At 42.7% G+C, this 26,973-nt stretch overlaps 2 protein-coding genes across 9 annotated transcripts in view; both read right to left on the bottom strand.

Annotated features, from left to right (window-relative positions):
- LOC6537706 (sterile alpha motif domain-containing protein 5) overlaps positions 1-26,973 on the bottom strand; it is a 155,442-nt gene that overhangs the window by 48,173 nt on the left and 80,296 nt on the right. Inside the window, exon 5 of one of the 8 annotated variants that reach the window (XM_039376433.2) lies at positions 213-5,514. The exons of 6 other annotated variants lie outside the window; for them this stretch is intronic. In XM_039376433.2, coding sequence (XP_039232367.1) covers positions 5,506-5,514 — 9 coding nt within the window. In that variant the 3' untranslated portion in view covers positions 213-5,505. Of the gene's footprint in view, positions 1-212; positions 5,515-18,573; positions 18,667-26,973 lie in introns of those variants that run through there. One more of the 8 variants, XM_039376430.2, reaches the window with a different exon arrangement.
- On the bottom strand, positions 20,746-26,443 carry LOC6537705 (poly(A) RNA polymerase gld-2 homolog A). Its single transcript, XM_002098214.4, has 4 exons — positions 26,203-26,443; positions 23,355-26,133; positions 22,807-23,070; positions 20,746-22,743 (listed from the first exon to the last, which is right to left on the bottom strand). The coding sequence occupies exons 2-4, from the start codon at positions 25,926-25,928 to the stop codon at positions 21,556-21,558; spliced, it is 4,026 nt and encodes a 1,341-aa protein (XP_002098250.1). The 5' UTR covers positions 25,929-26,133; positions 26,203-26,443; the 3' UTR covers positions 20,746-21,555.

The raw sequence follows: 26,973 nt of genomic DNA, 5'->3' as shown, positions 1-26,973 counted from the left end.
CTGCTCCTGTTGATCCTCTTGTTGCTCCTGCTGTGCATTAAAAAGCCACTTTGCGGCTTCCTGTGGTCACCGCCCACTTTTGGCATGTTCCCGCCTCTCGCTCTCGACCTCGTGCAAATTTGTGGGCGTCGAACTTTAAATCGACGCTGGGCGGGCATCGTTTCTCTTTTTTTTTTTAAAGACGTTATATTGGTTTTTTATTTGCATTTTTGTTTGCTGCCGCTTCTTTTTTAATGCCAACCCACGTAACATAACAAGTTACAAGCCGACCAGGAAGGCCGAACGTCCACATAACGACGACGACGACAAGTGCATGGGCATAAAAAGGTAAGAACGGGCCATTGGGTATATGCCTCTTATCTAATCCTTTGCAGCACAAGTTGGTCCTGCTACCTTTTGAGCAGTTTGGGTGCAAGGGCGAGGAGTGAGGAGTAAGGAGCGAGTCCTTTTGGCCAGTTCGGCTTTTGGCTTTTATGAGGCGTCGTAAAAACTTTTGTGGCTGTGCGCCGCTCGTTTTGGGCTCTAAACAACAAACATGGCAACAACGTGAACTAAAACCAACGTGCGCGCCTAAAAATATGCTATACAAATTTAATGCCCAAAGGAGGTAGTGCCCACGAGCCAGAAGTAAAGTTTATATTGTCGACGTTTTTATTGATATCGTAAAATTTGCAAAGTCCAACACGAAACCTGGTCCCTTTACCTTCCCGCTTTCCCCCTTGCAACCACTCGATTTTCATGGCCCTGCCTCACAATTTGCATAGTAAATTTATGAGACAATTACTGAGCATTTTTGATTTAATGACAATTATTGTCATAATTTTCATCAAAATTGCCTGCTATTCCTCGCATTTCTGCTTTGGCCTATACTTTTATTTTCGCTTCTTTTATTTTGTCCCACTTTCGTGTCTCACACAAGGAGCTGAATAAAAATTTTGGCAAAGCAGGGAGGGGAAAAACTTTATATTTATGCGTTTTCGTGGCTCATGAATTTTGGAGCACGCTCGAGGAGAGTCAGTCAAGTCAACTTGGGGCTTTCTTCTGGCCATAAACTGTCTGGCATGTCTGCCTTTGGGTCTGCTGGCTGGCTCGGCCTTTTTCTCCCAAGTGGAGGTCTAAAGGTCCTTGTTTTGCATATTACGGCCAAGGCACTCACGAACTGCGACTCATTTCAATTAAACAGTCACGCAATTTCCTGATGGAATTGTCTGCTTCGCAGCTATAAATCAACGATTTCCACAATTTCGGGTCAATTTTGTGGATTTATGACTGCCAGAATGGGCCAGGTGGATGATGTTAATCGGAAGTTAGAGACGGCCGTTAAATTCTTTTGCCGCCCTTCGCCCAAGCCAATCAATTGGTTTTTATGGTGGTGCCTGGTACATGTAATTTCTGTTTTCTGATAACTCAATTCCTAATACTACTTTCATGAATATTGAATATTGACCTGGAAATAGACCAATTAATTTGATTTCAATGATTTCAAATCATCTTCAGAACCCAATTAAAGTGTATTGAGTGTTTAAAGCTGATCTCCTTTCACGTAGTTTAAAATTCTTTTGAACTCAAGAGCACAGGGCGTTTTAAATAAAAGCTGATGCCAAGTTTAGGTTGTCTCCCCTGAATTTCAACCTTTTCACGGATGTTTTACACCCTTTTCAGTTCTGTGGTTTTTGCCGTCTGGCATCAATAAAGCAAACGCATCTCGATTTTCCCCCAGCCCAAATGAATCTTTTAAAAATGCAAACAATTTTCAACCACGAGATGGAGCTGCGTTGGCGGCAACCACTCAATTTGTCACATTTGAAATACGAGGACAAACAAAGGCAAACATCGGCAGAGCGAAATCCAATTTCATTTTTATTCGCAGAAATGCACTTGGCACTTCAGCACAGTGCATTGCATTTGCACAGAATAAAATGGAAAAGAAACAGATTTTTAAAAGCCTACAGGCCACCATCCCACTTGCCTTCGAGGCGAACAAGAAAATCAACTTAGAAATTATGACTCCTTGGTGATGCTGGGCGAAATGGAAAAATTAAACTCAGCACACACTCACACTCACACACACAAATACCGAATGAGAGAAACAAAAGCACAAAATCATAAAAAACATAAAATAAATGTAATAAAAAAGCAAAAGAAGGAGAGGAGGGCAAAAATAAAGCCAACAATGCAATTTTCGGGGGCGTATGTGTAACAGGCCACAAAGGTCATAAAACCATATCAACGCCATTAAATGTACAACGCGTGGCAGCAACAGCAGGGGGTGAATAAGTCCTCCTTAATATGTATATGTATTTGTGCATACACACGAAAAAAATTTGGTCTTATTGCCATATATCTTTGCTTGTTTTTGACTTTTTGTTATACTCCAAATCAATAAGATAATCCGCTTTTCAGGAATGCTTTTGTTTCCTGCTGTATTAAATGTACTTCTATAGAATGATTGAAATTATGTATTTATTTTGTTTGAGATATTTTTGAACAGTATTTTTTTTATTACTGATTAGATTGTACATCCTTTTTTCAGTGCATACACACCAACACACACAGGAGGTTATGGTGTGGTGGTAAGCCTGAAACTGGAAATCATAAAAAAGTGCGCAACGGCGAAAAAAAAAACAAGAGCCAACAAACTTTTCCGGCAAGATGAGAAGCTGCCGAGAGTGCGATGAAAAGGGGGATTCAGTTGGGAATAGATGGGGCAAATATATACGTGCTGGGTGTGGGGGCTTCAGGTCTGCTGAACGATATACACCTTTATGCCAAAGACCCGTACACTTGTTGGGCACTCCGGCTGTTTAGACAATGTAAACGACGTAACACTAAAAAAAGAGAAACAACAACCACACACACACAATCCCAGGAATAAATACCGAGAAGAAAAAAACTAAACAAACTGAAAGTGAGGCGAAAAGGACGAAAAATTCCGGCTGTGGCTGGCACTCAAGTGTGAGGACAAACAAATTTTTTACGTGTGTGCTCTGGTATCACCATGTGTTTGGTTGTGTGTGGTTGGGTGTGGGTGTGTGTGGGTGTCTGCGGCCATGTCAGCAAAATGTGGGCGCGTCAATGAAATTAAGGTCGAAAACAGAAAACAAAACACACAACACAAGCGCTTGAGAAGGATACATAACAATCAGCTAAAGAGAATCGTTGGCAGGACTCGGGGGCAAAGTGTAATTGGTATAAATAAATTATGACGCCAAAATCATCCCGATTGAATTAAAAATGAAACTCGGAAAGGGCAAAATTGCATTTGCAAAATGGATGTAGAGTTTTACTATTTAAATTGAGAATATAAATTGAATATAAGCCTGCAATGCAATACTGAATAAATTCTTAAGATCTATTTTAAAAGTTTCTACAGAGAGAAGCTTGATGTTTGAATGTACTGGCATACCTTTAAGGGATTTTAAAACGGATCTGATTAGTTTTGCTGCAAACACGTACTTTCACTTCGAATAATATTAAAGATTAAAGCACTACTTTCTTACATTCAAGGGGGCAATTTGCAGTCTTTAAATGTGTGGAAGTAGCCAAGCGTATCGTAATGAGTGCTACGTTGCCGTTACGTAACGCTAATGCCCAACCGTAACGATAACGATAGCAGCAATTAGTTTTTAATGTACCTACGCGCGGCATTTGCAACTTAATTAACTTTTGCCTGGCTGCCAAAAAAGAAAAGCTTCGAAAAAAAGAATACCCAGAACCAAAGCTCATTGTAATGCACTGTAAGCAGAAAGCAACAACTACAACTAAAATGAGCTAACAAAACACATGTGTACTACTACTATATATAGTTAGTTGTCCGGGATTCTATGAAGAATTAGCAGGGGTATCGTCGACCACTTTATCATTTTAATAAGCGCATTAAAAATGCAATTTCAATGCGCTAGTTTCACATAAACAAAACGATGTGGAAAAAGGATGGGAAAATTGCTAGGAAAATGTTCGCCATATGCTCAACACACACACATACACGTTTGCATATATGAGCTTGTTTAACGTTCAAGAGGCGGGAAAAGGAAAGGAAAAGGAGGCGGGGCGTAAGTCCCGACAAACGCCATAATTTATGCTTTATGTCGGCACAAATTTTAAATGGCCACCAAAGTTCCAGCGGGCTTAAAGCGCATTAAGCCCCCCAACAAAAACAAAAGCCAGAAGCAGAGACAGAGACAGAAACAGCGAAAGAGGGGCCAAAAGTGAGGCAATTTCATTTTGCACTTAATAAAAATTTAATGGAGCCCACATCCCCCACCACACACACACAGAAACACATGGGAGAATATATGACCTGTAAATCAGGCGAAATTGTTGCCTTAAGTGAGCTTTAAGCAATGGGAAACAAGAAATGACAGCCAAAGTACCGAAAGATCCCTCAAAGTGTCCAACTCCAACTTAACACTTAATCAAAGAGCATCAATAAACAAGTATGGAGCACATTTTTATGACAAAGTTTTCCTCGCGGAAGCATAAAAATCAAACCGGAAAGCAGGCAATATGTTGCATAAACTTTCTTGGGTGAAAAAAATATGGTTTGCCGCTGTAAACAATGTTTTAAATTTAACAAAGCAAATAAATTCAAAAAGAAACTTTCTTGGCAGGTTTAATCATCAATTGATTTATGACATCAAGAATAAAAAGCAAAAGGCGTAAAAATGAAGAACTAATAGCTTTTGCAAGCCACAGGAAAATGAGGATTGCTCCTAACCGCATAAAAAATTGCCTGGGCCAATCAAAAGTTTGTTGGTTTTGTCAATTTCGTTTGCTCGAAGTATTAAACGTTTATTAAAGCGTCTGCTGACAGATTACAGGTGGTTTCATTTCCACATCCCACAAAAAAGGAGACTCCGCCTTCACAATTTCAGTTTCAAAGGGGGCAAAACAGCAGGAAAAGTCAACAAATTGACACATTAAAACAAATGAGGCCACTGCCAGCCAGACGACGACTAGCAGCTGTCGAAACGACATGGCCAACTAATGGAGCTTGTTATAGTGCCAGCTCCTGAAACAAAAGCACCGAAAAGCCAGCACCAGAAGGACCTTCGCACAAAAACTGGTGTAGCATACTTTTTCGGGCAGCCTCAAGTTAGTGCCAAGAAATTAACGCCTTGACGCGACGCGACAAATGTATTTTCTCCCATTTTTTCCACTGGCCCATTCATTTTTTTTTCTTTTTTTTTTGGTTGTATACCATTTTTTATCCAAACTTTTCTTGGCCAACAGCACCTGGCATTCGGGGCGTTGCCTTCGAAACTTTGTCGCCGCACGCATAAATCAAGTTAATCATTTCGGTGGGGAAAACTTCCCGGCAGCGCAAATTGGACATTTATATTTCCAAGCCGCCGAAAATAACTGCTATCCCCGTGACCCTGATTTATGATCTTTAACATTGCACTTGACATCGCGGACTTAGCCAGATGATGGGTGTATTTATCAGAGTAGAATATTATAAAAACCTGATGCCGAGGCCAAAACAATACACGTTGAACAGTCAGCTTAGCTTACCTGAAAGTAGAAGAAAGAGAAATGCAGTTGATTAGAATTTTTGCTTTCAAAATCTTGGCTGTAAAAATTGCATATTTGCAATTCAAATCCATTGGCAATCAGGAGTAGCAGCAATAACAATAACGAAATTAAGTTCGAGCTAAACAAAAATGGCAAATGGATAATTTCTCCAGAGATTGAATAAGTTTCGAGCAGATAAACTTGTCTTGCCCATATAACAATTTCTGGCCAGCAGCTGAAGGCATCGATGAAATGCAAGTTCCACCTACATAACAAGAAGTTGGACAGTGCGCTTCGGCATTGTAAGGCGTATATATGCTTTCACAAGAAGTATGACTTTTGAGTACAATAATTGTATTTTAAATTTCAGTGCTGGCAAAGATTCTTCTAAAAATATTTTTCTGTTTTCAAATTGGCTCTAGCTTATAATTATGACACGCACTGTCAGGCCAGGGAAATCAATATGACCGGACCAAGACCAATCAGAGCATACTGAGAAGCATACCGAGAGCCGAGCGGAGGAAGTTGGCCATGTATATTCAATGGAAACTATTGAAAACAAGTTGAGCAAACTTTTACCCCGAGTCAAGTATAGATGGGTACATCACATGGGATGGGCGAGGGTGCCAGGGAGCCAGGTGAGACAGTTATAAAATCCAAATTGAAATGTGAAAGAGTTGCTTGACTTTGTGCATAAGGCACTTTCCCAAATGCAACTCGATTCTGGATGCTGCAGAACGAGAAGGTCCTTGATTGGATGTGTGAATACGGGAAGAGATTGACAGGCAAAGGAGGGCACTACAAGTGCGTGACACGCGACGGAATCCCGGACAGCAATGGTAGCCAAACTGTGCGACAGGCAGAAGGACACGGGAACAGGCCAAAGCACCGGTAATCCTTTGGGGCCAACATCCAGACACAGACGCAGACCTGGCGACCGAGCCCCCGCATTCAAACGGACGGAGCGTACTGAAAAATTTAACAAAAATTTCATTGTGAGCCAGTCAGATGATCAAATCTAATGGAAGGGGCCAGCTAAGCGAGCAATCAGTCCTGGTCAAGTGGGCGTGGAAACACCGGAAAATAATTTGGTAACAAAGTGGTTTGCATAGGAACTAAACTATATAGTTCCTTTAACCTATTTGCTAATCAGGAAAACGTCATTCAATCTGTTATAGAGAATTTTGAACACATTATCAAAGTGTAATTTTCTTCCCTGTATTATTCGGTTTCGAAAAATTGTAAACTTGCGTGCCAGTGCGTTTGCTTTGGCCGCCAGCCAATGGGGAGATGTACTCAAAGGCTGGCCGAAGGATGGGCACTTTGGGGTTGAGGTTGCTGCAGACAGATGTCCTGGCTGGTCAGGATCCTGTGGTCAGCTAGGTGTGTCCGTTTTCCTTTTTCGGTGGGTGCGAGCGTGTGTGCTTTCTGGGATCCCCACTTGGTTAGTTTTGGGGATTTTGTTTGTCTCGCCTGTTTGCAATTTGCATTTTCCCTGTATCTCAACGAAAAACCCATTCCATTGCCTCGGGGCAATGCTTCATTATTTTTGCAAACTTTTTACTTAAATTTCGAGCATGCAGCATGTGGTGGGTGTGCGTGTGTGTGTGTGTGTCTGTTTACCAAACACTTGACCATTTATGGTTAGCCAAAGCAATTTCCCATGCCTTGTTCGCTCGTTTATTGATAAATTAGTTTTGGACATTTGCTGACAGTTTTCTTGTGCTCCACTTCCAATTCCATAGGAAAATGCAATTATTGTTAATAAATGCCCTTTGTCCGTTGAAAACGGAGACAATTCAATTAAAACTGAGACAGCCAAAAGCGAACGACAATAACCTGTCAATTGCCAAAGTGGAGAGTCTGTCTTCAGGTGGTGGAATCCCCTTGGTGCCATCAGCCTAATAGCTGAGATTGTATGACAAACTGTCACGAACAGGCAGCAGCCATAAACAAATCCGCTTAGCTCGGCTTTTCTTCAAGTTTTCCCCGCCTCCGTAGCTGGAACTGAGTCGCCGAGTGAGCTGGATAGCTGGATGGGAAAGCAGCAACTACTTAGGTTGCCTGCGTGTTGCAGCACTTTTCCGAGCGATAGAAAAGCAATTCACTTTGAAATTTGCACCTGTAAACATTGTCAAACAATCAGCGGGGGCGGCGAGGAGCCAATGGGGGGGGGGGCGTGGCTGGCGGTAAGGACAATGGCATAACACAACACTTGAGTGCACGGTTGGGCCACCTGATGTCGTTTTTGTTGCTGTTATTGCTGTTGTTGTTTTTGCCATTGCAAATCGCCTTAGCTGGTAATTGTGTATATGAACACGGCAGAAGAAAAACGAGGGCCAGCACCGAGAAAAGACCTCAAAAGCAGCCGTCGAACGGAGGGCATAAGCAGAAAAGACAGCACACTACAAGATACACTCGAAAATGCAAGGCAAACTTAAATACTTTTTAGTATATATAACGTTTTATAATGATTCGAAGGAATTTTGTCATATTAATCAAAGAAACTTGAATCATCATTATATATCCCTTGCTTAAGAAGAATATCTGAGGAATAGCAACTTTTTTTTTTCGAGTGAAACCCTAGATGGGATGAAACAGGACAGCGGAGCAGCAGTTCTTAGAGCTCGTTAGGCAACGCCTTCTATTTTTGCACAATTTGCTGACTTTGCTGCGTCCAGGGCCAGTGGCACATCCTACCCATCGGTTGGCCAACTTTTTATGCCCCATCGTGAGACGTGAGATTGACCAGCTGCAGTGACTGCCGCCTGGGCCAAGCAAATGCAATCATAAAATGTGTCATTATATTAAACTCAACTCTCAAGGCTCGCCCACTCCGCTGCAGTTGCTTATTTTATGCTTATTGAAAAGCCTGCAAGTATGCAAGTTTTTCCCTTTGCCATTTTCCCCATTTTCCCCATTTCCCAACTGCGGCTGCCACATGAGTCCCGTTCCTTAAAGTACTAAAGCTCACTAAGCTTGCTTTTGGCCAAGAAAGTTGTGCGGCAAACCCCATTAAAGGAACTTCAAAGTGTTTGATCGGAAACCGAAAGTTGTTAAGTTTTATCTTCTACATTTTTATGCAATAAAAAGTGAGTGAAAAAAGTTTTGTAGTTTTTATCGTTTCAAAATTCAGCTGCTAAATATTGTGAAATACACTCTGAATTCGTTAAAAGTTTCATATGGTTCTTTGAAAAGTTGAAAATTTTCGGCCAAGTGGCTCGATACAAAATGTAAGCACCTGTTTTTTCAATATTCCTCTAATGGCTGGCAATTTTGAGCGGAAATCGTTGGGGCAGCTGAAATGGCAGTGCTATCATCATTGAACCTTCAACCAATTGAGCGGCAACAAGCTGCAAGAATCCAAACACCATCACCATCAACATCATCATCATCATCATGGGCAACATTTAGCATATTCACTTTCAATTTTCCATTCTTTGGCTCCCTATTCACTCTGTTTTCGCTTTTGTTCTCGTTTCGATTGCGAATTCGCTTTGTTTCGCTTTTGTAATTGATTTTCAACATTCATTAGATGTTATTTTTTTTAGGTACGTTTAGCAGCTGACCTTCTCGCTTTTGAAAGAAGGAATATACTTTTTGTTCTACCTCGACAGAGCAGCTTGTTGCCTTTTGTTTCGCCTTTCAAATGGCTTTTTTCCCGGGTTAAATGTGGCAGAATTTCACTTTAAATGTTTGTATTCGACGAACGAACTGGGCTCCTATTGCTCCTTTTCCACTCACAATTGTTTGAATTTTTACTTTCGCATGTGCGACTTGATTTCCGTTGCAAATGGCAGCTTCAAGAGGGGCGGTCGGTTGGCGGTGGGGGCGTGGCATTATAAGTGATACTGAAAGCGTTGCTGCGATGCTTTTTATGTGTGCCATTGTATTGCGGATTGGCAATGGCGCAGCTTTTGCCATTGTTAAATGGTGCGTATGATTTATATTTTATTTTGTATTTCTGTTTGCTTTTTATTTTATCGTCTTTCCTACTTGGCTGTATATTTTTTTCACGTTTTTAGGGTACCCTTTCAAGGATAAAGGGCTACACAAGTGCGAGGACGAAAAAATGTAAATGAGTCACAATTAAATGCACATTTTTGCACACTTGATCAAAATGGAAGGAAAAAAAGGGAAAAGAAATCCCGGAGACGATGGCCAAAATTGTCCACATAAATTATGTCAAAATCGGTTGAGATAATGCACATGAAAAATGTGGGAAATGCTTCGGAGAAAAGAAAACAAAACAAAACCGAAGCGTTTGCATGTTGGAGCCAAATAAACAGAATGAATTTCGACCAAATCTCGCCAAGAGCCCAACAAAACAAAGTAATAAACCCGAAAGGAATTCCATAAAACCAACAAAAAAAAGCAACGCGACGAACAAATTGTTTTGCAGGCATTTGGCATGCCAAAAAGGACGAACAAGGATAACAGGCCAGAAATGTCTAGCATTGCAGAACTAATAAAAAAAAGCGAGAAAAAAAGGGAAAAATTGAAAAAAAGAAAGCAAAACTCAAATACATTTGAAGCAATTTCACTTGCGAGCCAACGCAATAAAAATCAAGAATATTTGCAATGAATTTCCAACCGTTAAGAAAAACCCCTGCAACGTTGCTGGAAAAACCGAACGGCGAACGGAAAAGTAAATCGGCGGCAGCGATGGCGTCTGCAGATAAGACGGGAAGCCATTGAAACACACACGAAAGGATGGCATGAAGTCGAAAGGCGGGAAAATAGGGGTTCTTAGGGGGTCGATAGAGCGGGAAAAACGATTAAGCTACAGGGTGCAACTGGGCTGAAAAACTGTGGTAACTCAACCACATAAGACAAAGCCAAGTATAGGACACTCATTAAATTTATGTGATGAAATGAGCTTGTTCTTCCCAATTTCAACTTATTGAACTCTAGATCAGTAATTTCACAACTAAAGTTTTGAAGAAGATTTGTTTAGAAATCCCTCCATTGACAATAATTTTCAATAGTAACTAAAGTTCATTAGCCCATAAACTGCTAGAATAATAAACTCAGCAAGCGGAAAAATAATCTCATCCTTACAACGTCGAAACGCACTGTAGTGGCTTATTTTTGCCAATTCCTTCGCTTCGCAGATATATGCAAAAATGAAGTCGTGTGGCAGGCTGAATGAATATCTTTATATCGAGAGGCGGAGAAATAGAGAGTGTCGTGATGGCTGGGGCAAACAAAAAAAAAGGGAAAAAGAAAAGTCTCAGTTGGCTACATGAACTGAATGTGTGGCAAATGGGAAATTGAATTTCACGCAAAGCGAAAACAAACCCAGCCAAGCAGCGGATGAAAAGGACAAGGCGGCTCCGGCTGCCTGGGAAATATGTAATAAAATAATGCTTAAAGAAAATTTACGCCATCGAACTGGAAAGTTTCGCAAAGGGGACACAGGCGTGGCAGTTTTTCCTCTCTCTCAACGTTTCGATTTTCCTTGAAAAACCTTGTCATGTCGCCGCACGTGCGAGCAGTCAAAATGAAAATCGAAAGCAATAAAAACTCCCCGCGACACACAGCATGGCGTATACGTAATGTCAGGTAAGAAGCTCAGCAGCATTTCAGCCAGCAATCAGAGGCAGTTGACAATGGCAAACCCTACTGCATACTTATTGGGTTTTGGGGGCACCACCACTGAGAACCACCGCGTCCCACCTTGCCACATCCTGCACCACCACAACCGCATGCAGCTGACACAGGCAGTTAAGCTATTTTGTTGGGAAAATGTTGAAAATATGAAAACCGACAGATTGACAAAGCGTTGACTGAGGGAAAGATGCCGACTAGAATCCAAGCGGCAAAGGTATTTTTTCAATTTATTTTCATGTGCACGCCAGAGCGCATTTTCATGCGTAAGCGAATGACAATCACATGAATAAACCCACCCGCAAAACAATTTCAATTGAAGCGCATACTAAACGTAGGCGTGAGCTGACAACCAAAGTCAATGAATAGAAATAATGAAATGTTTTCACTCTGCTGAAGTTCAAGCAACATATATAAACTTTAAAACATACAAGTATACAAGTGCAATAAAAGTTAAATTTGTATATTATTAACTTGTATCTAACTTGAAGGTACACGTGAAACGTGATAATCACAAAAGCTAACAAAAATTCATATTTGAAATTTAAATATATTTGGAAAATCGCTGCCCAAAAGATTTTCCACTAGATAAGAGCACGATTATCATTTCAGTTCACGTTCCAGCTCAAAATCAAGTTCGAGAAGCAAGCGCATTTTCCTGGCTAATATTTTCCCCCAAAATACCCAGCCGAAATGTGATATTTCCACTTGAGTTGTCCGAGTCAATTCAAGCATCATCAAATAATGTCTAGCCTGGGATCTGCTCCAGCCCACGACGACTGTCAGGCGGACTTGATTAGTTCTTGGACATAGACCCTCTACTCGGTACCATTTTCCATTTCCCATTTTCCATTTTCCGTGTCTCCAACCCCGTGGCCAAGTTTTGTGTATATATTTTCAGGGGTGTCCTTCAACTTTGGTCGATGGGAATTTGCATTTTTAATTCGCCTTTTGCCATTTTTGCATAATTCGATGTCAACGTGTGTCAGAGTGGCAAGTTTTGCTGTAGCCCGCTGTTGCCGTATTTATTTGCTGTTGTTGCCAAGGCTGTCAGCTGCTAGGGATCCTGGCCAAACTCTAACCATTCTATCCCAGCCGACAAAACTTTTGCTCAGAAAGCCAACCCCAGCGAAATTGTCTTGTCAGTTAGCATTTGTCGCTGTCTAGCGGGAATATTTTGTGGCAGTCGGGGGATTTAATATACAATTGCATAGCTGAAGGCGCATTTAAATAAAATAAACAACGGAGCGAAACTAAACAGGTCTCGCAAAACTTTTGTCACACTCATAAATATTCATAAATTCCATTTGCAGCGGGGTGGCCAGGTGCCGAGCAAATAACAAAGTAACAGTAGCATATTTTCCATTTGATTGCCCCCAAGTATTCTAATTTTCTTTCGGTGTGCTCACAGCTCGCGGCCTTTGAAAATAGCAGTTAATTCGGGAGACGACCGCCCACCTCTTAGATAAAACTCATTAAAGTGGAACTTCTGCAATGATAAGAGATAATAATAAACAGGACAACAAAGAAAATAAATGACAACCAGGATGGTTTACAAGTCACTTCCGTTCCGTTTCAAGCGGTTCCGCTGAAGCTGCTTCTGCTACTGCTGCTCCCTTTTTTCCCCTTATTGTTAATGAAGGCCGTCGTGTGATCTCTATCAAAGTTTTCCTCTCAGCTTTGATGAGGTTTCCCTGCCCAACCAGCGCCGCCCATCGGAAAAGTGTGGGCGTGTCGCAGCTGTGCGAGAAGCAACAACTAAATTAAAATTTACAGCACTTCAAATGGAAACGTGCCTGTTTTATTAAATCAATTTTTACGACGCGCTGGCCAAAGAAAATGGAAAATCCTGTTGTAAAAACTGAGTTTTCCCTTTTGCGTTCGGCCAAGTTGTTGCTCCCGTTCCTCCTGTTGTTGTTTTCGAAATAAATTAGACATTTAATGATGACCGCAGGCTGTTTGTTGATTGCTCCCTGTCTTACGGCCAGACTGATGGAAAAGTTGCGCATTTTTACAGAGATTTATTTAATTTAATTGAAGTTTTATTGCCTTAGTCGGCGTTGCGGAAGAGATAGCAACTTAACTCAATTCTGAAGCGACAATGGCTTTAAAAATCTTCAAGTTTGGCCAGTGGTCTGGATATTTTTTGGTAAATACTGGTCTCCTTTGGAGTCCTTATTCCACTTTATTCATTCTCCATTTTTATATCTCTTCTCTCTTGCCCTAATTGAATTAGACAAACATAAAATGCAGAAGATTACTTTCACTTGAGCGCCTTTAAAGCTTTCGACACTGCAAGAAAGAGAGCCATGGACCACAAAGAAAGAGAATGACTGTGTACTAAATGGCATGGCGTGGTCAACAGAGTGGAGTGCTGCGTTTTGCTAATGAAAATTACAACGGAAATCCAGGCTTTCCTTAATGCACTCGACAAATGCAAAACAATGAGTGAGAAAGGACACGGAACATCAAGAGCGCAAAAACGCACACTTTTCGCATATGAATTTCAATTTGCAAACTTCTTGGGTACATGCACATGCCCAAGAGTCACATCCAAGGACAACAGCCCCAACTCGCACACATGCACATAGGTATGTACCTTAAGTATGTACATACATATATATGTAGCTATCCACACACGTTCAGGCCCATATCCTTACACCCACTTTAGAAGTCGTCTGTCTGTGTCAACAAATTGCAGCCAGTCAACAACCTTTTCGCCAAGTTTAAGGTAATAAGTTGAGCACAAAAAAAGTAAAGTTAAGGCAAAGTAAAAAAAGGAGCACATTGTCTACACTCGAAAAGAAAGCGGAAGAAAATTAAGAAAGGAAACCTGCTTTTGACAAACAGAACATCGAATACGCGTTGCAGTCTTAAAGAAAATCGTGATAAAGACAGACAAAAGAATTATAAATGGGAGAAATGGGTGAAGCAGAAACAAAAGCACTTTGTTTAATGTATAAAAATTGTTGTATAACATTTCAGTTGTTGCGGAAAATATGGAAATGTTTTAATAAAGCTTACAATAAAATGGGAAAACAATCTGTTTAACTTTTTCTGGACTTTGTTTGAACTTTCGTTAAAATTTTATATATTACGATAAAATATTTATTTATTACAGTGCCGAAGTCTGCGAGAAAAACTATTTACATACGCCCACTTATCCTGCGAGTTCCTGGAGGCCAAGATCCATATGCATAAGTTATGACTAAGTAAAGTTCAGAAACCCAACCAAGATGATGATGAAGGGACAGGACTTTAAGGGACTGGTTGTTCCAACTGGGCTTTAATTATTTTTAGCTGTCTGACTGCAAATCATATTAAAACTTTTCTCTTTTCGTGTTTGCCAGAGACAAAAGGCAAAGGAAAAAATTAAGAAACTTTGTGCGCCGCAAAATGAACTGTGGAAAGTGTGACCCCAAATCTCCACCCATATCCAACTGGTCGTCTCCCTTTCTCCCTGCATATATCCCACTTTGTCTCACTGAAGTCAGACAGAAGGAGTCTCGCATTAACGGGACGAGTCTGGCAGCAGGACTCTACACCTAATTATTATGCTATATGCGTGCGGGGTGCAAAGCAAACGCACAGACGGCCTTAGAAAGAGCCAGCAATATCCAGCGTGAAAGAGGTGGCACTACATAGCCTAGGAGAGAGAATGGTGGAGCACATAATAATAAGTAGAAACCCAACTGGGAAAATGAACATGGACCAGAACTCGGACTTGGACTTGGACTTGGGCTTGGGCATGGACTTGTGTCCTGGCCATTGTTGTGGCCACTCTGCTCTGTCCATTTCATCCGCCACTCCAATTCCCAGTTCGGGCTCTACTCTATTCCCCAGCCACGCTTTTTCGATTTCAATACAAATAAAGAAATTGCCCGAAGAAAGCTAGAAATTGGCAATGGCAGCCACAGAAAAATTGAAGAAGGGAAAACTGGAAAAACTTTTCCTTTCGGCTAGCACTTAAGACCCACAACGAGCTGATGAAGGAATCACAACAACAACTGGAACAACAACCAACAGCCACCACCAACAGCAACTCGAAATGCAATTAAGTGTTGGTAGTCGGAAAAATCTCAGTTGGAAAGTCCGTGTCCAAAAGCCTCGGGTTTTACCACAAAAATTGCATGCGTTCTTCGGTCAGCTCAATAAAAATTGCGAAAAGGACTTGAGTTAATGCCGCACAGATAGAGAGACAGACAGAAAGAGATGGGGAGATAAATTCGCTCACCCACTCTAACTGCATTCTGCACTCGCAGCAAGAGGTATTAAAAAGAAAAGAAAGCAAGGGAAAAATACCGACATCGAGGGTAAAAAGAATGAGTGAGAAAAATTATTATTTCACATTTAGCACGTAACGCACATAAATCCTTTTAAATAAACGTTTGGCACGTTTTTTGTAATATTCCTCGCCGCGCGGACTGCAACGTTGTCCAGGTCCTGCAAAAGTGCGCAGGACTTTCCAGGTACAGGAGTCTGAGCCCGGGCAGACACTTAAGCCTTATCCCTGCCAGCACAACTCCGAGTTCTTTTAATTTCTTTCTTTTAGCGGGGAGGAGAACAAAAAAAGTTGGAAGCCGAATATCTAAATACTCTTTTAGAAGTCCCAAGGACAAGGGGATCTCCAATGAAAAACGTGTAATGAAATGCCCAAAATACTGCTTACAATTCATGACTAAACTCCCGAATTGGATTCTCATTAAAAGGACTTGTGTTGCAAATGTTTTGTGCTGCTTAACATATTCACAATGCCCTCCAGTTAAGGCCGCAAATTACTTAAACTAGCAGCGAGGAATGAGCCAGGATCTGCTGATGGGACAGCAGCCAGCAAGGATTATGGCATCATTCACCATGGCGCATGCAAATGGGCACTGAAATTAATCACGGCGAACGCCAAGGAGCTGACAGTCTGCAGCACCATGACCACCGGCATCCGTAAGTTGCTTTTTAATTGATCGGATTCGCGCGACGCGACGAGTACAACTCCTTGGAGGACAACTCCTTGGCCCGCCTCGTCTCTATTCCTTCCACTAATTGCAGACGCTTTCAGTTTTGCCAGGATGGCACATTCATCATTTCGTTGTCGTGAAATAACTATGGCAAAAATTCATAATCGAGCCAAGAGGCGGCGCAAATGCAAATGCAAATGCTACGCCCGTCCAGACAGTGGCAAAAGTTATCTTCTGCAATGCAGATAGAGCGAACATCCGCCCGAGTCCTGTGACTTTACTTCACTTTTGCGAGATCCTAACGACTGACACGTGAGAAGTTTTTAACACGTACACGAAGAGGTCACAGAAATTTACGAGTTGCTGCTGCTTCTCCTTCTTGGTGATTTATTTTCCCGAGTATGAATTTTCCTGGGCCGCCGCTTGTTTTTCTTATTATACGTATACATATTTTTTTTTGTTACTTTTTATTGCATTAATTTTTATCACTCTCTCCCAGTCTGTGGCCGTCTGAAGGTGCCACACAGGTAGCACGCGATAAGACTGGTCGCCGCCGCACACTTGAAAACGGAAAACCGCAGGAGGAAAATCCTGCGAGGAGTGAAGGAATAAAACTGAAAGCCAGCGTACAGCACAAGAAGGAAATGCAAAAAATGACACGAAATCGTTAAGCGACAACCAGCAGCAACTTCGACTTGAACTCTGCACTCTGCCGCAGAGCTGACACTTGCAGCACCACCCCCTCATTTTCCATTTCCCTATATCTCCACCCCTCAAACCCCACCATCACTTTTTCCGGCGGCTCCTCGACTAACAAGCGTGCCCAGGCAACGGAAATACTTGCCCCCGTTCGCGGCAAGTGTTGCGGCGATAAGCAGTGCCACGCCTACTTCCCACCAAAAAAAAATAAGTACGACCCCTTTTACTTGGCTCGCACTTGAAACGATATGCAAATGTGCATGTGGCAACCCTCAGGGGCCAGGTAAACAAGCGACCCTCTCCAAAACTCTTTTCGTAACTCTTCAACATTCCCAAAAAAGTTACAATTTATGTAACGAACTACAGTGGCGGTCGCATTACTAGCAGAACTATTTGCCCACATAAAGCCATGGAGTGCAGCAGTAATATTTATAATTTATATATGTCTTCTATACATATGCATACACTTGAGTTACATGTACATATTTTTGCCCGCAACTGTGCAAAAAGAAATCTTTATCGATGGATTGTTAGAGGACCATCGATGACAGCGATACGACAGGAATATGGATTGTAGCTAGATATATTCGGGCAGATATGGATATGGATATGTATATGGACACGGATGATGAAGGGCTGTGCTCTGCATGAATTTCAATTTTCCCATAAGCAAAAAATGCGGGTAATTTGTGTGTGCGTGGATTGTTGCGATCGATTTTGTTTCCATCGCTTGTCACTCTTGTCACACAAAGGCAACTCTGGCATGCGTGTGTCCTCTCCCTTTCCCTCGGCGCCCTTACTCTTTCCCACACTTGTGGTTTTTCACAATTTTCCAGCCTGAGGAGGCAGGACATTCAGCTTTTTTGCGGTTGATTTTAAATTGTCTGCCCAGAATTCGCCAGTGAAGGCAAAAAAGGCGAAAAAAAAAAGAAAAGCCGTCATATGAAAAATGCATAATAAATGAGCTTGATTGCCGAATCGGCGGAAAAGGCGGAGGCAGTGGGCGTGGCAGCGACAGTTCAAACACGCCTTAAAGCTTTATCGCTGGGCAACTTTCCCCGCGCGCTTTACATTGATTGATTTTTGTCGTTGCTCCTTACACAATTGTTATGGCCAAGGCGTTTAACTATCTAGGGGGCGTGGCCGTTACAGAAATTGAGTTGTTTTAAACGCAAAGGGCGGAAACTGAAAAACAAACCATAAATGAGTCATAAAACTAGCGAACAAAACGAATGTCATCTGTCGCAAGTTTAATTTTTATGATAGATCGTAAAATAGAGTTCCCCGAATAATAAATTCTAAGTGCTGGCGTAAATACAAATATAAATTCTAAAATGGCTTTCGATGTGCGCCACTGTAGAACATATTTTTAATATTAATCTATATTAGTGCTCTTTTGTACAAAACTAAGATCCCTTTCATTTGGCGTAGAGTAAATAAAATCAAGTGCGTGCAAACAAAACCAAATGTTTGTCCTAAGCGCGGAAAACATTTCCACAATGTGTCGCTGGATTTTAAATATTTAATGCGTTTCTAATTGTGCGGGAATGTACACACATGTGAGCAATTCGCCCACACTAATCTACATTGTATTATGCACGGCATTTATCACAAAGTTGAAATGATTTATTGTTTTCAAATTTAAATTCCGCTCTCTGTTTCTGAATTATGCTAAGTGCTTTGGCATTAGGCAAACCAGAACATGACTCAAAAAACGACAAAAACAAATACACAAAAACAAAAAATCCAAAAACAAATGCATTAAATTGCATTTAAAACTAATTAAAATTGTAGACAAGCACTTACGCTAACATTATTTATTATTGTTGTTACTGCTGCTGCTGCTGCTGCTTTTGTGGTGTGTTAAAAAGGTTTGTCGTAATGAGCTTACCTGCAATTAAAAGAACAAATATGGGCAAAAATGTAGTGAGCTGTTTTTGAAAAACTAAATTGCATTAAGGGCATTTGAGGTTCATTTAAATAAGGCAGTAGTTGTTGTTGAGTTGGGCCTGCACTCAATCAGAAGTCACTCAACCCTGCACTCCACACATCACACACATTCCCCTGCCCATTGGGGCACTCATTCATTTATTCATTCACCCGACTCGTTCAGTTAACTCTCTCTCTATCTCTCTTATTCAGTTGTCCTGTCCACCTGCCTCAGGTAATTTGTTGCTCAGTGACCAACGAGGTAACAAAGGCCCAGAGACATAGAAACGCAATCCCATGTCGAGTCCTTGTGTCTCGTGTGTTGGCTGACTGGCTGCTGCATCTTTTCCAATCCAAACCGAAGCGAACCCTTTTTGTCTCTGTGCGTCCATAAAAAAGGAGCGGAGGAAAATTGAAATGACATCGAATGAAAATTCCCGTACGTGTCCCAAACAATATAAAAGCCAAGACCGAAAACCCAATCCCAATCCCAAGCCCAATCCCAATCCCGATCCCGAGATCCATGGGGAGTAATCGCTCTTTCTCCGCTCGACGAGACAAAAAGGAAAACCTCTCATGTGGGAGGTACAAAAAAAAAAAAGGAAGGAACAAAAAAAACCGAAGAAAAGTGTCCAAGTAATCGAGCAACTTCAATTTGCTGGCCATGGTGGAAAAATGAAAATTGTCAACCGAAGTTTCCACGCCTTTTTCCCCCCCCCTCATGATTCCATTTAGCGCCTGGCACGCCAATTACAATGACAATGAATAATTATTCAAGACCAAAGACCAAATCCCGGACAGGAATTTTAATGCACCAGCTGCTGCTCTCTATTTTTGCCGCCCCTCCCCTCCCCTTGCGGCATCACAAAATTTTTCCGTTCCGTGCGAAATTTTAATGAAGTTCATCTCTAGCATTCCACCGACCAACGCGCCCTTTGTTGTGCAAATTGTCTTAGCCCCGGATTGGGGTATAATTCCAATTGCGAATGCAAATGCATTACCATTAACAAAAGACATTAATTACTTGGCTGAATGAAAAATGGTTGAGGCACTTTCGTAGCTGACTGCTATCTGCTGGCAGCGCTTCGCCGTTTAATTGCCAAACATTTTTGCACATATGCACAAATTAGTGTGACAATTGTTCGGCTGCGTTAATGATGATGATGATTATGAAGCTACAAACGCTGCCATCGCCGCGCCATTCGATATTGCATTACAGGCAAAGCAATCCAATTCGAAAACCACCCAACCCAGCCAGCCAGCCACCCAGCCAGCCAATTGCAATCTGAAATCCCAAACCAAATCCCGTTGACAATTTTCGCCATTAGGTGGGCGACGACAGGAACCATCGGCATTATATCAATTACCCAACATATCACCCATTCAACCCCGAAAACGCAGCACAGCACTGCCATCGCACTGCTGATTGTGTGGACTGACTGGAGCTCCTGAAATCGAGCATTGCAATTGATGAAATAATTTGCTGCACTGACATTTTTGGTTGCCATTGATACCGGAGGAGGACCTGGCCGAAAACAGATGCAGATGGTAACAGTGTTGTGGATGGGATGGCAAATGCCTGGACTATTGCCACGCCCCCTCATTGTACATCCAGCTACCACCGTCATCTCATCTATCCTATATGGCGTATGGCGTAACAGCTGCATCAATGATTTGATTTGATTTCCTTAGATAATTGCCAAACTGAAACATGTGCGAGAATTTCGGCCATCCGGAGGAGAGTGTCTGTCCCAAGGGTGATATTCGATGATGACGGCAACCACTAAGAATTAATCAGAGCGGAATATCAAATTGAGCATCCTAAATAATTTCATTCGCATATAGTTCGAGACCCCAGAGAGTCCAAGTGTTGAAATGAAGGCATGGAGATTGGGATCAGATTCGGATTCAGATTCGGGACTTAATAGCTGGATGATGGATGATTTCATTGGGTTGATTTACGCACATACTTGTATGTAGGGAGAATATATTATTAGCATTTATAATACTGAAGTTAAGTTAAAGCTTTAACGCATTGAAGTAACAAACGACATTTTGGTGAATGATTTTATTTTATATAATTTTTTTTTGGCGCTATCATCAGGTTAATTCAAGTTCTTGGTTGAGTTTGAAAACCCAACTGTTTAACTCGTAAGCTTTTTGTGAAGATTTGCGCGTTTTTTACATTTTCTATTATTTAGTTACAAATTTTGTCGTATTTATTGTATTACAAATTTCATGTTTTACGTCTTTTTTTTGTACAGTTTTTAGTGTTTTGTAATAGTTTGTGCTAGAAACCTATTCCAGTAAAAATCTTATGAATCGTGTAGAGATAAAATGTTTGTTTCCCTACACTATATAAACTGCTTTATATTTTTTTTACATTTTTAATTTGTATTTTTTTTTTATTTTTTTGTGATTTTTATTGTTTTAATGCACGCTTTATATTTTTTGTCTATTTTTTTTTTTTAGCAATTGTCTTGCTGTGAAGCTTGTGAAAACGAGTTTAGCCGTTGTGGTACGCAAACATTTGAAACAGTTTGTTGCATTTTAGCAGATTTTTGTGTTTTTTTGCGACCGACTTTGCGTTGAGATAGGCGTGTGGTTATTTACATGGTCATTTCACGTTAAGTGATTCGAAAATCAGCTATTTTCCTACTATGCTTATATAATTATCCAACGTCAAATTTAAATCGGTTGAAAAGCGTCCGGCAACTACTACAAAAAACTTCCGTTCACAACCCTTAAATTTTTTTTTAAAATCCTGATTAGCGCGTATATACAAACAATTCTTTTCTTTTTCAGTGTGTTTTGAATGTGCTGAGTGTTTTTTTTCGTTTAGGTGAGATTTTTAAGCAATTGGTGGCTGGCTGGCCACAGGATTATCCTTGGATCGCATCTGACTGCCGTTGCCAATACTTTCATTACTGGCATCATAGTTATGGTAATTGCTTACTGGCTGGGCATCTGGTTTGTTGTTAATATCATCCCAAATGGCTGTTGTTGCCTTGTCCACCATTAGTTTTGAAGGACGCGGCGATGGCATTGTGCTGTTGGATCTGGAGGAGCCTCGATTCGGTAGCAAACGGTGGTGCTGACCCTCGTAGAGCTCGACCTCTGAGTCCACCGATGGCTGCTGCATCATTATTGTGGGTCCATCGTAGTCCTCGAATATGGCACTGAGATTCCTCGTCGATTCCAGTCGCCTGTAGCTGGCCACAAAGATGGCTTTGATCCGCTCAAAGGTATCCGTATCGTACACCGATCGAGCTGTATTCGTCTGATCGAAGGGCTCTTCGATGCACAGCTCATTCCATTGATGTATATCGTTTTTGGGTGCCGCGGCTGCCCGGCACTTTTCTATGGGCAAAACACCACCCACCCGTATCGAGATGGCATACTTTCCGTACTCGAACACACTGTAGTAGTGCAGGAAGTTCAACAGCAACTCACCCAGGGATTGGCTGTTCTCCGACTGATACGGAGCCATCACCTCGTTCATGTCCACATAACCGAAATCGTTGGGCTGCAGCAGACCAAACTTATCCGGATGTAACTTATGCAGACAGGGAAGCACAGGTGGACTTGCTCCAACCTGCAGGAAATGAATGACCATTAGCATGAGCGAGTAGCTCGATATGGTCATGTTCTTGGCATTGTTGATGTTGTGATACTGGGCCCACTGCTTCACGGTCAAGGCCATCGGACGAACTCGCCACTCCAGCTGGGAGTAGCAGTACAGGAGATGGGTGTTCCTGATTCCAACGGAGTTATTAAAGTTGATGTCCACCTCCACTTTGTGGCATCGGTCGGTGAATCGCAGTATGGGCACCCGTGCTTCGATCAAATTGAAATCCTGAAACATATTCGTGCGGCTCAGTAGCGCCTTCATGACTTGCAAATGATAGACGGCCTCCATGCGGGGATCAATGTTCGGATTTGTGCAGGCCAGCATGCAGATATCCATGTCTGAGCACTTGGAACCAAAGTACGAAATGGATGAGCCCACCAAATAAAGTCCATATCTTGGATAGTTTTTCTGTAGATCGTAAATGAACTGAAAACTGTAGGCTTCTTTCTAAATACTCCCAGTTAAACTCACCATGGCCACTGTGTAAATGGCACGCCACAGTCGCATTTTGGTCTTGTAAACGTGACGTGTCTGCTGAGACTCGAGGAACTTCCTCCACACGGACAGGGACAAGGGCTCCCATTTGTTCTTGCAGCCCATTATTTTCGGCGGACGTCTCATTTCCACCAACTTGGCTCGCAGTAAAAAGCGATCTGCTGGCGTGTAACCAAAGAATTCGCGCCAATAACGATTGTGAACCACCAAGGGCAGTTCATCATCATCGTGTTCTTCTGGCTTTAGGGGTTGGGATAAGAGTGTGGAATGAACAAATTTGGACAATTTGAAGCTTTCTTCGGAAACCGAATATATTTTTTAGGGGACTCTGGAAAGGTCTCAGTTTTCCACATTCATTTCCTCATAAAATTAAAATGTTTATGGCTAAGATTTTATTTCGTAAATCTTAGAAAAACCTCAGACAAACAGATGCAATGATGGAATTAATCTTCCGAAGAAATAAAGTAGGAAATTAGTCCCCTGAGAGCTATAGCAATTTATCGTTGATTTTAGAGTTCACCTACCATTGTAATATTGGACTTGGATGCCATTACACTCTTGCTGGAACTGGCTGACGGACTGCAGGAGAGATTTGAGGCCATCGAGATGTTGTCCGGCTCCTCGGCTATTTCCTTCAAGTGGATCTTCTTCCCACTTTCAATGGCATCCGGCTGACTCTGGTCTAACTTGAATACCAAATCTTCGGAGTGCTGATTCAACATATCGCCGCAGCAGCTTAAGCCTCTTGGACTAAGTTGCGAATGGTAGGGATAATGCGACTGATGATATTGCCTGTGGGATCTGTATCCATTGGTTTGGGGACTCTTTCTGTCCAGCTCCTTTAGGTTATGCATATCACCGTAGGGCACCAGATTTGGTCCACTGAGATCGGGCTCCTCAGCCCCGGTGGCCATTGCTAGACAACTGACCATTATATCGCGCACCACCGACTCGACGGAGGCATCGCTTAGTTCACTTTCGGAATCATCGCTCTCCACACTGGGTGCAAAACTGGTGAGAGAGTGATTATCATCGCCGTCTAGTTCGGAATTTGGATGCGATAGCAGGCACGATTGAGCGTCCAGTTCGGAGGTGTCCTGCTTAAGAGCGGGCGGCTCCAGGTCGGAGGAGAAGCCGCCATTGGCTGGATCCAGACCCAAGTCAGCATATTCCTGGCGCTGATCAAAGTCCGAGTCCAGCGGCTGCTCGCCCTCCAAAGTGGCGCTGCTGGCTGTCACTGTAGCTGCTCCTCCACCTCCACCTCCTGCTACTGCTGCTCCTGCTGCTGATCCAGCAGGTGCTCCGGTTGCTTTTGATACTCCCGGTTTTCCTGCTGCAAATCCCACAGGCGGTGCTCCCGCTGCATAAACCATATAGTGTCCAGATTGGTAGACGAAAGCATCCATGTGCCTCGATTGGTAGTAGCGAGATTGCTGTCTACCGGAAGTTTGTCCCTGATAGGCATTTGCTCCTTGGAACTTCGAAACTCTTCGCACTGTTGCTTGCGGTGGCTGGTAGTTACTTATTGGAACGGACGTGGTCACCGCCTTTTGCTCGGATGGCTCCGGTGCAGTATAACGCATCCGGTTTCTATAAGTGCGATGCGGATGCTTGATTGGTGAAATCGATGTGTTCGAGCTGGGACGCTTGTTCAGCTGGGACTTCGAGGATGAATTGGATAGGGATCCGGAGGAGTTGGATGTGTGCTCCTTTCCAAGCGAACTCTTGCCACCCCGTTTGGCATTGTGACGATTTCTGGGATTGTTTTGGGTCGTAGCTTCTTGATTGTTGCGACTGGTTGCCACATTCTGCTCGCTGGAGCTTGCTGCTCCCGTTGCAGCTACATTTGTGGCCACTTCTGCTGCGGTTGCAGGTCCGCCGGCTGCCACAGCTCCTCCCTGAAAACTACGTACATTTGCCACAAAGGGTGCTTTAAAACGGGGACCACCACCCATTCCACTGGCGATGCTGTTGTAAAAAGTCTTTGAGTCCCTGTGCAGCAAAGCTGATGCCGCTGCAGTGGGCACCGCCTGTCGTCCGCGGTGTGTTCCCGGTCTTCCATAACGCCACGGGCTGCTCACCTGAGGAGCGTTGCCAAGTGTTGCAGGCGCTTCCTCGCTATTTTCTGTTCCCACAGCGGGTTGTGCCAGTATATGTGGCTGTTGGGCCACCTGACGACTAGTGCGTGTCAATCCCGACACCGCAGCAGCATTGATTCCACCAGCAGTCTGATTGTAGTAGCCCGGATATATTATTCTCTGCCCATACGGATGCTCAAAGCCCACCGGCATCATGGGTATGCCATATGGCGGCGAGTATGCCTGATTGTATGGATAATTTCTATCAAACTGCCAAACTGCGTTCTCCGCGTGCCACAGGCGTCGCTGCGGTCCAGTGGGCAGATATCCCTGGTATATGAACTGGGCAGCTTGTATGCCGCCCGCTGCTGGCATCCCACTAGATGAAACTGGACTTGTCATTGCTTCGGCTCCGGCTCCCGATCCCGGCGAGCCAATTGATGTTGTGACTGTGGTGGGAGTCGTAGATGCTGTTGTCGTGGTTCCATTGGCGCCTCCAGCCGATCCTGCGTAACGAATGCCTGACGAACGTGGTGGCGCCACGCCCATGGTGGTCAGCAATGGCATGTGAGTGGTCAGTAGGGGGGCCGTGGTTCTTACGGTGCGAGGGGTGATCGATGAGGGCGTTGGTATATTGAGTGTTACGCCGGCCATGCCGCTACCGATCCCGTAGAGAAACTCCATGGAGTACTTGTAGCCACCCGGCGGGCGGGGACAGGTGTGCACCACTGTCGTTTTGCGCTGCCTACGTGGCTTTGGGGCACCTTGCTCCAAGTCATCTGTCTCATTCGTTCCAGAATCTTCGATTTCCAGTGCTTTGGGAGCCATACTTGGAGCTGGTTCCATTGGTACTTCTGCCGGCGTTATGGTCTTCGTGGTGATGTTCATCGTGTTGGTTGTTGCCGGTGACGCTGTGGTGTTTGTGGTGGAGTTGCTAATGGCCGTCGTTGTTGCTGCTGCTGCTGCTGCTGCCGTGGCACTCGAGGAGGCCGCTGCTGCCATTGCCATAGCAGTGGACATAGCTACCGATACGGCCTATTCACGATCCAAACGACATATATCTATATATATGTGCGTACGCAAACGCAGATTGCTAAAGAATATGTTGTGTGTCCGGTACCTCAATCTGTCACTCCTAGTAAGCAAAGAGTTGACAGCAAACTGAAGGCCACACAAGGTGTCTCGATTTTTGGGGCTCTATGATGGGTAACTGGAAACGGGTGCTCTGGAAAAGCCAGAAACCCACATGAAGGAATATAAATTACATGATATCAAGATATTGCTATCCGCATACCTTAATGTGCCGTTTTTAAAGGCTTCATTATGTTTTTATTGCTGGGCTTTTTCAATAATTTTTCTTATGTTTCCACAATTTTGGTATTCGAGTAGATGAAATTCGCTTGCTTCGTGGTCTGTTGTTATAAAATATCCACGTTTTCAGATGGCAACCACAGTTGGTACAGAAATTTAACACAATTTTCACTAGGTTTGTTCACGATTCATACAAGTAAAAAAATGTGCTTGTCATTTATGTTAATTCGATGGGAATCTGGCCAGTAGTATTGGTAAGTGTCCCTAATGTCACACTGCAAACCGATTGTTTTCTAGTGTTGGGCAGAAAAAAGAACTAAAAAGAAGAAAACAAGTGGCACACTTATTGAACACTTTCACTTCAAAGGATTTTTTATTTGGTCTGGGTTTTAGGATTCACACTCTTTCTTTCCGGGTGGCAATCCTTTCAACTTTCTCTACTCACCACTTGAGCTAAATTTCCCTTACGACGCATTGACTAAAACAAAGAAGGCTTTCGCAAAAAGCTGACACATTTCTAAAAAAAAAAAATGTGAAAAAAAAACGGAGAAAATAAAAAGAGAAAATCTGCGCCATCCACTTAACATAGTTCCATTCAAAGCTTGGCTCAGACTCCTTTTTCATCCCGCCTCCATTGTGTTCATATTACGTTTACAATTTGATTTGCTTATGTAAATTATGAAGATTGCCCACAAAAAGCAACCGCAGCTTCAAGGATTCAAAAATTCAATTCGATTTGCCGGCTCAGCCGAAA

The sequence above is a fragment of the Drosophila yakuba genome, chromosome 3R (assembly GCF_016746365.2).
Source record: "Drosophila yakuba strain Tai18E2 chromosome 3R, Prin_Dyak_Tai18E2_2.1, whole genome shotgun sequence".
NCBI classification, from domain to species: Eukaryota; Metazoa; Arthropoda; class Insecta; order Diptera; family Drosophilidae; genus Drosophila; species Drosophila yakuba.
Note: the sequence above shows the minus strand (reverse complement) of the source record. Positions and strands in the feature narration are given on the sequence as shown.